At 45.2% G+C, this 12500-nt stretch overlaps 2 protein-coding genes across 2 annotated transcripts in view; one reads left to right on the top strand and one right to left on the bottom strand.

The window, feature by feature from the left end:
- The window catches only part of LOC138966115 (peptidyl-glycine alpha-amidating monooxygenase B-like), an 18093-nt gene extending 9907 nt beyond the window's left edge, over nt 1–8186 (top strand). The window contains exons 8-11 of the mRNA XM_070338247.1: nt 2820–2916; nt 3929–4202; nt 6840–7086; nt 7729–8186. Coding sequence (XP_070194348.1) covers nt 2820–2916; nt 3929–4202; nt 6840–7086; nt 7729–7883 — 773 coding nt within the window. The 3' untranslated portion in view covers nt 7884–8186. The remainder of the gene's footprint in view (nt 1–2819; nt 2917–3928; nt 4203–6839; nt 7087–7728) is intronic.
- A 608-nt stretch (nt 8187–8794) lies between these two features.
- The window catches only part of LOC138962406 (peptidyl-glycine alpha-amidating monooxygenase A-like), a 16826-nt gene continuing 13120 nt past the window's right edge, over nt 8795–12500 (bottom strand). The window contains exons 10-11 of the mRNA XM_070334212.1: nt 11238–11469; nt 8795–10413 (exon numbers count right to left, since the gene is read on the bottom strand). Coding sequence (XP_070190313.1) covers nt 10265–10413; nt 11238–11469 — 381 coding nt within the window. The 3' untranslated portion in view covers nt 8795–10264. The remainder of the gene's footprint in view (nt 10414–11237; nt 11470–12500) is intronic.

Here is a 12500-nt window from a genome sequence, read left to right as displayed (position 1 = left end):
ATCCGTCAAAGGATTTAAACACAGCATGTAGCCTAAGCTTCGTTGAAGCAAACTATCAGCATTATTCCATGTCCACATTTTAGTGATCGTGTGCGTTATAACAGATATTGTCAGTAAATACTGGTGTCACATGACTGATGTGAACCAGTTGATTGGCTAATGCCGATGCGCTAAAACTGTTAGCGCAGGTTGACTGGTTGAGTGAATAGGATTCGATCAAACTTTCGCAAAAAAACTCCTCTTTTCTTTGAATAACTGAAGAAAGGAGGAATAAAGAGGTTACACACCTCGTCTCAGTGATTATAAAAAATAATGGTCTCAGTTCGCGGTCATGAAAAAGCTCGCTAAAGCTCGCATTTTTCATGATCCGCGAACTTCGACCATTATTTTTAATAATCACTGAGACTCGGCATGTAACCTCTACAAAACTGTACCTAAGCAGGGGCGGACGAGGGGGGGGGCACAGGGGGCACGTGCCCCCCCCCCCCCCCCGCCCGAAAAAAAAAAAGAAGAAGAAGAAAAAAAAGATTTTTCTATGCTGATTCTATGATCATTTCTAAGTTTAAAGGGCACCAGATGGCACCATTTTGCTTCTTTGGGCAAAAAAAATTTCCGGGGGGCCATGCCCCCGGACCCCCCTAGCAAATTCGGACGCTTCGCGCCCATCACATTCACTTTCGATTCAAAGTGCCCCTCCCCCCCCCCCCCCTTACAAAGCAACTGATCCGCCCCTGCTAAGGGTATATAATAACGATTGGCTGTAGCTTTCAAACACAGAAAAAATTATTTCAGTATTGCAAAGTGGTTTTGATAGTGTCGAATGTAAACAGAACAGTCTCAAAGTGAAAGTGGATGTTTTCCGGAAATTGCGAAGTTAACAAGAATACAGAAAAGCGCGCTTTCCTGCTTAGCACAATACGCTACCGCACTAATCTGGCGTGTCAATATCACTACGTTTTGGACGTGGAAGGTGAGCGATTTCCTTCACGCGGGGATTGACGACGCTGTACTGTCTGTGTTGACGGTCTAAAAATAGCCCAACCTCTGCTTTGAGACACATGTTTACCGCCCTCAGCTAATTCAAGAAATCACCCCCCTCCTGCTAGGTACACTTGCAATCAAGTTAACCTTTGCTTTGACCTGTGTGCCAAGAGTCAGATGAGAGAGAATTGAACTTTGAATTCAACTTTATTTAACAAGGATTAAGATTTAAGGCTACGCCTTTTCTTACAATCTGTCCTTGAGAGAGAAAGCGAGAGCGAGAGAAAGCGAGAGCGAGAGAGAGAGAGACACACACACACACACACACACACACACACACACACATAGAGAGAGACAGACATAGAAAGACAGAAGCGGAGAGACTCAGAGGGAGACACAGAAAAAGACATACATACAGAGAGAGAGAGAGAGAGAGAGAGAGAGAGAGAGAGAGAGAGAGAGAGAGAGAGAGAGAGAGAGAGAGAGAGAGAGAGAGAGAGAGAGAGAGAGAGAGAGAGAGAGAGAGAGAGAGCGAGAGAGAGAGAGAGAGAGAGAAAGAAAAGTGTAACTGATCTCGTGAGAACGGTTGAGGCCTTGCAAGGTTTTGACGGCAATAATAATTATTGTAGTTCTCTAAGACTTTATTTCTGTTTGATTTGTAATATGTTGGGAAGACATATTTATCAATTGATCAACAAAATAAAACATAATACAAAACGACACAACATTGTTAAAATCATTATTGGCCAACGTTGAACGCTTACGAAGGCCTCAATCTTCCCGCGCCGTAGACCAGATTGTGCTTGATTTTGGTATTTTGATTTACATAACATTAAACCTTTCTTGGGGTTCATGGTCATGGCAACAGCCATATTAATATTATATGATGTATAATATTATATTTCAGCATATGTGAATTACATGTCATCATACCAAACTGTCATACATTTTTATTCCTACATTATTCTGATTCAAGGGGAGTCACTCCGCACAGTCGAAGCTCGACTGGAGGTTTCGAATCGCAAATAACGAAGAGCACAGTCCTTTCTCCGAGTTCAAATGAGATCTCTCTGAAAGATCATCACTGTTCAGCTTAACGCTTAACGCTTAACACTACAACAGAAACTAAAATGCGTGTGACGAAAGCACGACACACTTGAGACAGCCCACACAAAAGTAGATCTGACACAAACCTGACCACACAGTTACGCCTATCCAAATGCGCGTAGCAAAATGTGCGTTTTGAATCTTCTTTTTTCTCTGGCGGTACTGACAATATCGTTATTGAAACAATCCCAGTGCACTAAGGGATTTATAGAGCAAATCTCGAAAATAATTATTGAACTCAGCGCTATGCGCTTCGTTCAATAATGAATTTTCTCGATTTGCTCTATAAATCCCTTAGTGCACTGGGATGTCTCAACAACTTAAATTATCTTAAATACAAAGAACAAACCCACTCTCACAAGGAAATGATTTATGATCATTTTTTCAAATGCTTCTAACGCAATGTTTAAGCCTACGTGTCTTCTTTGAAAAAGATGGTAGATACAGTTACAGGCTTGTTTTGTCGGTATCAACGGACATAATCTGTACAGACAGACTAACATACAGACAGATACACAGAAACAGAGCCAGACAGACAAACAGACAGACATACATACAGACAGACAGACAGACAGACAGAGACAAACAATTAAAATAGCCTCAGCAGTTAAAATCAGCTGAAAACCACTCCCTTTGTACGATAGTATACAATTTCTCAGGAGACATTTCGCGTTGAAGACTTTGATTCCCACGACAAGAACTGTATTCCACTACCACACTTTGCTGTGCAGGCATTCGTCAGAACTTGACCTTGACCCGACCCGGAATGGCGCCACTGACCATTACGGACGATAACCCCTACAGTTATGACTCGCCCAAGATCTACGAGTAGGTGGACGTTCTTATGGTCACTCTTTTCCTTCGTCATGATCGTCGTTATGGTCATTGAAATAAGATCGATTCGTAGTCGTAAAAGCTTTTTATTGCAAGTTTGATTAAGTTAGATCGTGTATCATATATACACTTTCTGATTTTATATCACGATTGAATAAAACTCTTATGGTCACTCTTTTCGTTCGTCATGGTCGTCGTTAGGGTCCCTGAAACAAGATCAATTTACGTAGCCACATTTTTTATTTTGTTATTTAAAGTTTAGGTAATATCGTGTATATACACTTTCTGGTCATTATCACGGCTGCAAGCGACTCGTGCGTCAAATTTGAACTATTTGAATGATATTATAAATCTTTGGTCTTCATGTTTCCTGAAGTTTTTTAATTGCAAATCTAAGCAGCTTCCGTGCCTAGTAAAGTAGTTAGCGATGAGATGCTGGTGAGTCTCACATTAACAGTGCTTCGTTGCGAGAGGTACATTATTTCTGTCATTTCATTCAACCATCTGGAACAATGTTTGAGGGAGGGAGGTGATTATGCTTGTCCAAAATGTTTGAATGCAGATTTTGACGCGCTGTGCCTCGTGTCTAAATCGGCTCATAATTACCCTCGTTCAAGTGTATTCTTTCTGAATGTCAATATGCAAGTAAAACGTCATGCTTCTTTGAATGTGTTTTCAAATAGATCTACTTGTTCAATGCGACCTTGATGGACACTCGTCTCCCCTCCACCCTGTATGTGTGTTCACTCAAACGCATATGCGACACTACAAAAATCTGTAGGGAGTTCAGCTATTTATTTCTCTAAGCACTTCTGACATAGATAACATGAGTCTGGCAGTTCCAAGATGGCGACCAGTCACCTCATCACGGTGACGTTGCTTTCGCACCAACAACATGATTGGTAGATTTAGCAATAAAGAAATGACATCATTTCTAAACACACCCCTCTCCTTGCCCCCTCCCTCGCCCTTTTATCCTCTTCATGTTTCACACTCTTGTGGTCAGGTTCAACAATCCCCTCATCCTAAAGCCAGGGGACGAGTTGCAGACCTACTGTACCTACCAGTCGCTCTCCAGAGCCAAGACCACAGTGTACGGCGCCGGGTCCTACGATGAGATGTGCTTTGCCATCGTCACCTACTTCCCAGCTGAAAACATCACGACCAACAACTGCGTGCAGTGGAAAGATACAGACTTCTGTGACGTCATGGAAAATGACTGTTTCGATGGGTCCCTCTTCAACGCTTCCCACCCAAATACGTCTGCCATGATAGAGAAGGTGACTTTCCATTTCTGTGTTTTTATTGCGTAAATGTACAGTCTGTCACGCCGTGTGAACGCGAATTCGGCTCAACGTCTTAAGTTATGTTTCCATATACTTGTAGCGACACGAAGGTGGCGCGGCAGCGACGCGACGATGGCAGCAGCGGCAAAACCGATCACAATAGTGAAAACAAAGAACACGTGTTTCCATAATTATGAGACCGACGCAACGCGACGGCGACGTGCCGCGCGGTGGTTCGGCGGCGACATTATTTTCACAAAATTGCTATTTGCGCCCAAAGTGGGTGTGGTTTAAGACTTTCCAAATATTCGAGGAACCCCTACAACCAGGTTTATCATTAATGTTGACTAGGTTTTTTTCGTCAGATACATGTATTCCCTGAACTGCACATCGTACAGCAAAAATTCGTTCCTCCCTGCCTTTCCCTCTCCTCCCCTCACTCCCTTTCCCTCTCCTCCCCTCACTCCCTTTCCCTCTCCTCCCCTCCCTGCCTTTCCCTCTCCTCCGCTCCCTCCCTTTCCCTCTCCTCCGCTCCCTCCCTTTCCCTCTCCTCCGCTCCCTCCCTTTCCCTCTCCTCCGCTCCCTCCCTTTCCCTCTCCTACGCTCCCTCCCTTTCCCTCTCCTACGCTCCCTCCCTTTCCCTCTCCTCCGCTCCCTGCCTTTCCCTCTCCTCCGCTCCCTCCCTTTCCCTCTCCTCCGCTCCCTGCCTTTCCCTCTCCTCCGCTCCCTCCCTTTCCCTCTCCTCCGCTCCCTGCCTTTCCCTCTCCTCCGCTCCCTCCCTTTCCCTCTCCTCCGCTCCCTCCCTTTCCCTCTCCTCCGCTCCCTGCCTTTCCCTCTCCTCCGCTCCCTCCCTTTCCCTCTCCTCCGCTCCCTGCCTTTCCCTCTCCTCCGCTCCCTGCCTTTCCCTCTCCTCCGCTCCCTCCCTTTCCCTCTCCTCCGCTCCCTGCCTTTCCCTCTCCTCCGCTCCCTCCCTTTCCCTCTCCTCCGCTCCCTGCCTTTCCCTCTCCTCCGCTCCCTCCCTTTCCCTCTCCTCCGCTCCCTGCCTTTCCCTCTCCTCCGCTCCCTCCCTTTCCCTCTCCTCCGCTCCCTCCCTTTCCCTCTCCTCCGCTCCCTGCCTTTCCCTCTCCTCCGCTCCCTCCCTTTCCCTCTCCTCCGCTCCCTGCCTTTCCCTCTCCTCCGCTCCCTCCCTTTCCCTCTCCTCCGCTCCCTCCCTTTCCCTCTCCTCCGCTCCCTGCCTTTCCCTCTCCTCCGCTCCCTGCCTTTCCCTCTCCTCCGCTCCCTGCCTTTCCCTCTCCTCCGCTCCCTCCCTTTCCCTCTCCTCCGCTCCCTGCCTTTCCCTCTCCTCCGCTCCCTCCCTTTCCCTCTCCTCCGCTCCCTGCCTTTCCCTCTCCTCCGCTCCCTCCCTTTCCCTCTCCTCCGCTCCCTGCCTTTCCCTCTCCTCCGCTCCCTCCCTTTCCCTCTCCTCCGCTCCCTGCCTTTCCCTCTCCTCCGCTCCCTCCCTTTCCCTCTCCTCCGCTCCCTGCCTTTCCCTCTCCTCCGCTCCCTCCCTTTCCCTCCTCCTCCCCTCCCTGCCTTTCCCTCTCCTCCGCTCCCTCCCTTTCCCTCTCCTCCGCTCCCTCCCTTTCCCTCTCCTCTGCTCCCTCCCTTTCCCTCCTCCTCCCCTCCCTGCCTTTCCCTCTCCTCCGCTCCCTGCCTTTCCCTCTCCTCCGCTCCCTGCCTTTCCCTCGCCTCCGCTCCCTCCCTTTACCTCTCCTCCGCTCCCTCCCTTTCCCTCTCCTCCGCTCCCTGCCTTTCCCTCTCCTCCGCTCCCTGCCTTTCCCTCTCCTCCGCTCCCTGCCTTTCCCTCTCCTCCGCTCCCTGCCTTTCCCTCTCCTCCGCTCCCTGCCTTTCCCTCTCCTCCGCTCCCTCCCTTTACCTCTCCTCCGCTCCCTGCCTTTCCCTCGCCTCCGCTCCCTCCCTTTCCCTCTCCTCCGCTCCCTGCCTTTCCCTCTCCTCCGCTCCCTGCCTTTCCCTCTCCTCCGCTCCCTCCCTTTCCCTCTCCTCCGCTCCCTGTTAAGGCTGTCCTTGATTGAGCCCAAAGTTTACTATATACTTCGCAGTCTTTTCTCGAAAATTCAGTGCCGAGCTTCGTGCAGCCAGCTTCGTACAGTAGACTTCGAGATGTCAACTTCGCGCAAAATGAAATCCAAACATTAGAACCAGTGCCTGAATGTGAATGCTTGCAGATTCTTCATGATTCTTGCCCACTGCAACCCTTAGGGAAGGTGTCTCGCGGAGTGTAGCCAGCTTCGAGGAGTAGACTTCGAGATGTCGAATTCGCTCAAAAATTAAATCCAGATATGTGACCCTCCACCACGGATTGAGTCGCATGTCACCTTTGCATGATTTTCATATTTTTACATTTTCCTATCAAGAGTGTGTTATGCTCTATCCAGTGGTGAAACCCGTTTTAGAAAAGAGCGAAAACTGTTTGAGTTATAAGCCTTCTGACTAAGGTGACCCTCACACTGTTACCAGACACTCCCTGGACATATATTCAGCCTCGCGCAGTACCGCGCGAGGTGACATGCGACTCATTTCGTGGTGGAGGGTCACATATTTGAACCCTTGCGTGAATGTAAATGCTTGCAGATTCTTGACCACTGCAACCCTTACGGGGGGTGTCGCGCGGAGTGCCCAGCGGCTATCCAGGACATGCTGCGCGAGAGGCCGTGCCTGGGCAGTTACTGGGAGCTCCTGGCCACCAACTTGTTCAGAATGGATGACGCCAAGCTCCTCAAGTTTGTTGCCGCCGTGGAGACCTGCGGCCTCGCCAACCAAACGGACATGACTCCGACCACGACCACGACCACGACCCCTCGACCGTCCATTCCTCACGGTGGGTGTTTTGTTCTGTTGTTGATGATCTGTGTTGTTGTTGTTGTTGTTGTTGTTGTTGTTGTTGTTGTTGTTGTTGTTGTTGTTGTCCTTAGTGGTGGTGGTGGTTGGGTTGTTATTATTGTTGTTGTTGGAGTCGTGCGGCCTCGCCAACCACACGAAGATGACTCCGACCACGACCCCAAGACCGTCCGTGCCTTACCGTACGGTGGGTGTTTTGTTCTGTTGGTGATTATCTGTGTTGTTTTTGTTGTTGTTGGTGGAGATGTTGTTGTTGGTAGTGATGGTGAGGATTATATCGTTGTTTTTCCTGATGGAGGTCGTCGTTGTTGGTGGTGGTGATGGTGGTGTTGTTGTTGGTGGTGCTTGTGGTGGTGCTTGTGGTGGCGATGTTGTTGTTGTTGTTTTTGGTGGTGGTGTTGATTTTGTTGTTGTTTTTCCTCTTGTCCTTATTATCGTCGTTGGTGTTCTTGTTTTCTCGTTGTTGTTTTTATTGTCCTGCTGTTGTTGTTTTCGTTGTCGTTCCTCTCGTTGCAGTTGTTGCACCAAGTGCACCCCCTCCCCCCTCCCCCTCCACCCCAAACTTCGTCCACCCCTGTAAAGATTTACTTGTATCTATGAAATAATGGGTTGTTTGTGTCAGAGCCAGGCAAGCCGATGTCCGGTCCAGGGTCGATGCTGCTGGACATCATCAAGCAGCTGGACGCTCGCCCCTTGCTGCAGAACATCGTCTTGAACGTCAACTACAACAACGTCGTCAAGGACAGCGACGACGGCCACGCTAAGACATGGCATTAGAGCAATTGCATATATGCTTCTGGCAGCTGTCTCTGTGAGGTCATCGAGGCCTCAACTCTAACTGAAATTGAGTATTTTTCATAATTCGGTTTCCTTATAGTGGGAACCAGTTTTCACCTGTTCACATATTATGGTCAAACTTGTAAGCTTTGCAATCGCTCTGGATAGATACTTGCTTTTGAAAAATTAAATATGTTTGTTATTCCCCGTTGTAAAAAAAAAAGTGAATTGTTCAGCGAAAATATGTTGTATCTTCTCGTTCGGCCAAATAGATCAGATGAAATAAATGTTGCTGCAAAATAATCAGGTCTTTTTCTGTTTGTGATGGGAGAGTCAGTGGTTGATTTGTTAATTCTCCTTTATTTTAATACAATTAACATTTGTCTGACCGATTTGAAACAATACACAGGACGAAATGTGGTCATTTACCGAAATGATTGCCTTTGCACCCAAACATTCTTGGTTAATCTGCTTTAGTTGCCTGCCCGGTTCAGAGAAATACAGGCATTTTCATAGCCCGCCTGAATATGAAAGATAAAGTAAATTGCATAAGCTTAGTTTAGTGAATCGATGGTGTGATCGAATACGAATAAGAATGTATGAAAGATGCAACTGACACTTGATTTCCCTCACCTTTTCACGAAACAACCAACCAACGTAAAAGCAACACATCGACCGACCAACCATCGTTTGAAATTGCACACACACACACACACCAAACGCAGCTGAACACACACACACACACACACACACACGCGCGCGCACACACACACACACACACACGCGCGCGCACACACACACATGCACATACACACCCCAAACGCAGCAAAACACATACACACACACATGCACACATACATACACGCGCGCGCGCGCACGCACCTTCATTTAGACAAAATGAACAATAGAAGGGTGATCTGTACACTTTTCACTTTTGCTTCAGATTCATTGGTTATACTCGTATTAAAAATTACTGAAAAATCTCAAGCACGAAAGAAACAGCACAAAGAAAAAACTAAGAAACAGAGAACGTGAAAATGTTTATTGGAAATGTCTTAAGGGTTCTTTTAAAAAACAAACATTATGTTACTACATATAATCAAATAAAATGGGGGGAGGGGGGCGGGGGGGGGGGGGTGTTAACGCATTAAATGTTAAATACATCCGGAATTGTGTACTTCGAGAGGAGACATTATCACAAATTAAAAGACATTTACAAATACTTTGCAATGTTGATGATCAAATTGTAATTTCTAGAATTTAACGAGAGAGTGAGAGAGAGAGTGTGTGTGTGTGAGAGAGAGAGTGTGTGAGAGGGAGAGAGAGAGTGTGTGTGAGAGAGAGAGGGAGAGAGAGAAAGGGAGAGAAAATCTATCCAAAAAAGTGTTTAAAAATATTTAAAACACGAAAAAGACGCAAAGAATGATATTCATTCTCTGCTGTCCTCGAGGAAAACTGTAAGAACTAACAGGTAAAAACAAAATGGCATATTTAGTCCCAGAGGTGTGGACGAAGTATAAAACAAAAACTTGATTTGTTGAGCAGGCAAACATCACAAGCGTGGAAGCAAGTTGAAAACAACGAAGACGACGTCGACGACGACAACGCCGATGATATGATGTCGACGAGTAACTTTTTTAGAAATATTTACAATGTTTATTTTCAAATAAGTGGCGATGAAACTCCATGCTAGTCTCCTTATCCTAACACCCAGGCATAATGTTTACCCTCTCTACACGCCGTGATAAAAGTTCCATGTGGATATTTGTTTGAAAAAAAATTGAGTTCAATAAACTCAAGTTTGCATGGGTCGTCGACGGGCTGCTTTCCCTTGTTTCACACTGAGGCAAGCCTACAATGTCCCGTGTAGATTGCTTCAGTGTTTCCATGGAAAAGCCAGAAAAAACAAGGAAGGACAACTCTTCCACAACCCATAAAAACCCAACAGAGTTATTTCCGGAATTTATTAAGAGTGTGTTTAATTCTTTGCCTTGCTGCTGTTATCTTTGTTCGCTGGATCGAGTGTGTTTTATTCTTTGCCTTACTGCTGTTATCTTTGCTCGCTGGATCGAGTGTGTGTAATTCTTGGTCTGGCTGCTGTTATCTTTGCCCGCTGGATCGAGTGTGTTTAATTCTTTGTCTGGCTGCTGTTATCTTTGCTCGCTTGATCTAATGAGTTTAATTCTTGGTCTTGCTGCTGTTATCTTTGCCCGCTGGATCGAGTGTGTTTTATTCTTGGCCCGGCTGAGCTGTTATCTTTGCACGCAGGATCGAGCGTATTCAATTCTTGGTTTGGCTGATATTACCTTTCGCCCTCTGGATCTAGTGTGTTTAATTCTTGTAGTGACTGCTATTATCTATGCCTACTGGATCTAGCGTATTTAATTCTTTGGCTGGCTTCCGTTGCCAGGGTACTGGATGGTGTTGTAGTTGACGTTCATGACGATGTTCTGCAGCAAAGGCCGGGAGTCCAGCTGTTTGATGAGGTTGAGGAACATAGACCCAGGATCTGTCTGTGGCTGACCTGGTCCTGAAACACAGACGACGATTAGGCCCAAAAAAAATAATAGGTGTGGTTACGGTAACATAGCCAAAAACAATAGGGTAGGAAGGTAGGCAATCACTTTTTTTTTTTAACTTTTTTTTCTAATGTGTACAAATTAAACCTACTTGACAGGGAAATAAGTGTGCGACTCGGGCGCTTTCGCTTTCATTGCGTTTTCTGCACTCGTTTACTTGTTTTTTGTGTGTATTTTTTTGACAAATGTAATAAAAAGTTATAGGGTCGGCCCCAAAAAATAGGGTAGGTCGGGTTACCGTAACCACACCTATTTTTTTTTTGTAGGCCTTATCAACGCATTGCTTTCGGCCTTTGTCGATAAAGATGAAACATAAGACGACATTCTCCCCTCGGACCGACTAAAACGCAGGTCTGACAACAAGCCACCACACATCTGTGTATGTTCATAGAAGGGTAAAATAAAACTGGTGCATGTGCTGTTTTTATTACCTTGCGGTAGAGGAGTGGTGGCGTGGCCATAAGGCAAGATGAGCCCTACGTCTTTTTAACCTGCACTAATTTTAAGGTTATGGCCATAGCGGGATATATTAAGACTACATTCACTAATGAATCACAAAACAAGAATAATAAGTTATTGTAACGTTTAATTATTGACAAAACAAAACGTTACATTTACAAATATTTTTAAGTAGACAGACAGACAAACACTTATGATACAAATAGTGAACGTATCTCCATAATGAATAACGAACAAAACAGAACAGTACAAACAAGAGGATTGCATTCAGGCAAATGAGCAGACTTTATTTTACATTCACTACTATTTCTCTTACCCTGAGGTCTAGGTGTTGTGGGCGTGGTCATGTTGCCAGAAGGGGCGAGCTTGTGGTCGCAGGATTTCATGGCAGCTACGAATTTGAGAAACTTGGCGTCTTCCATATACAGGTACCTGTCCTCCATTAAACCAAAGGCGTGTTTAATGCACCAGTTCTCCTCCTGTACCTGCTGAATGGCCGCAGGACACTCGGGCCGGCAGTAACCAGCCGGGTCACAGTGGTCAAGGATCTGGCAATCAGTCAAGACATGTTGACGGTTGACACTTATATTTAAAGGTGACAAGACATGTTGACGGTTGACACTTATATTTAAATTGGAAAACGCAAGGTGACAAGACATGTTGACGGTTACTGGGATACATAGCTAACACTTGTATTTCAATAGAAAAAAAGAAAAGATAAAAAGACATGTTGACGGTTGACACTTATGTTTAAATCGGAAAAAGCCAAGGTGACAAGACATGTTGGCGGTTACTGGGATACATAGCTAACACTTATATTTCAATAAAAAAAAAATGAAAAGACATGCTGACGGTTGACACTTATGTTTAAATCGCAAAACGCAAAGGTGACAAGACATGTTGACGGTTACTGGGATACATAGCTTACATTCATGTTTCAGTGGGAAAATGAAAAGATGATTATTGCGTCGTCTGAGCTAGAAAATGTTATTAACTTTTCTATAAAGAATGAAAATTCAAGAAAAGTTAAATCATGGTCATGTTTCATAAAAAAGCAAAGGTGGCGAGACATGTTGACGGTTACATTGGGATACATATTTTATGTTTCAGAAGGAAAAGAAAAAGATGATTACTGCCTCGCCTGAGCTAGAGAACGTTATCACATTTTCTATAAAGAATGAACATTCAAGAAAAGTTAAATCATGGTCATGTTTCAATGTGAAAAAGCAAAGGTGACAAGACATGTTGACGGTTACTGGGATAAATAGCTAACATTCATGTTTCAGTGGGAAAATGAAAAGATGATTATTGCGTCGTCTGAGCTAGAAAACGTTATCAACTTTTTTTTTTATAAAGAATGAAAATTCAAGAAAAATTAAATCATGGTCATGTTTCATGAAAAAGCAAAGGTGACAAGACATGTTCACGGTTACATTGGGATACATTGCTAATATTTATGTTTTAGAAGGAAAAGGAAAAGATGATTACTGCCTCGTCTGAGCTAGAGAACGTTATCACATTTTCTATAAAGAATGAACATTCAAGAAAAGTTAAATCATGGTCATGTTTCATAAAAAAG

The sequence above is a fragment of the Littorina saxatilis genome, linkage group LG1 (assembly GCF_037325665.1).
Source record: "Littorina saxatilis isolate snail1 linkage group LG1, US_GU_Lsax_2.0, whole genome shotgun sequence".
Classification (NCBI taxonomy): domain Eukaryota; kingdom Metazoa; phylum Mollusca; class Gastropoda; order Littorinimorpha; family Littorinidae; genus Littorina; species Littorina saxatilis.
The sequence above is the reverse complement of the archived record's forward strand: the minus strand, read 5'-3'. Positions and strand labels throughout refer to the sequence as shown.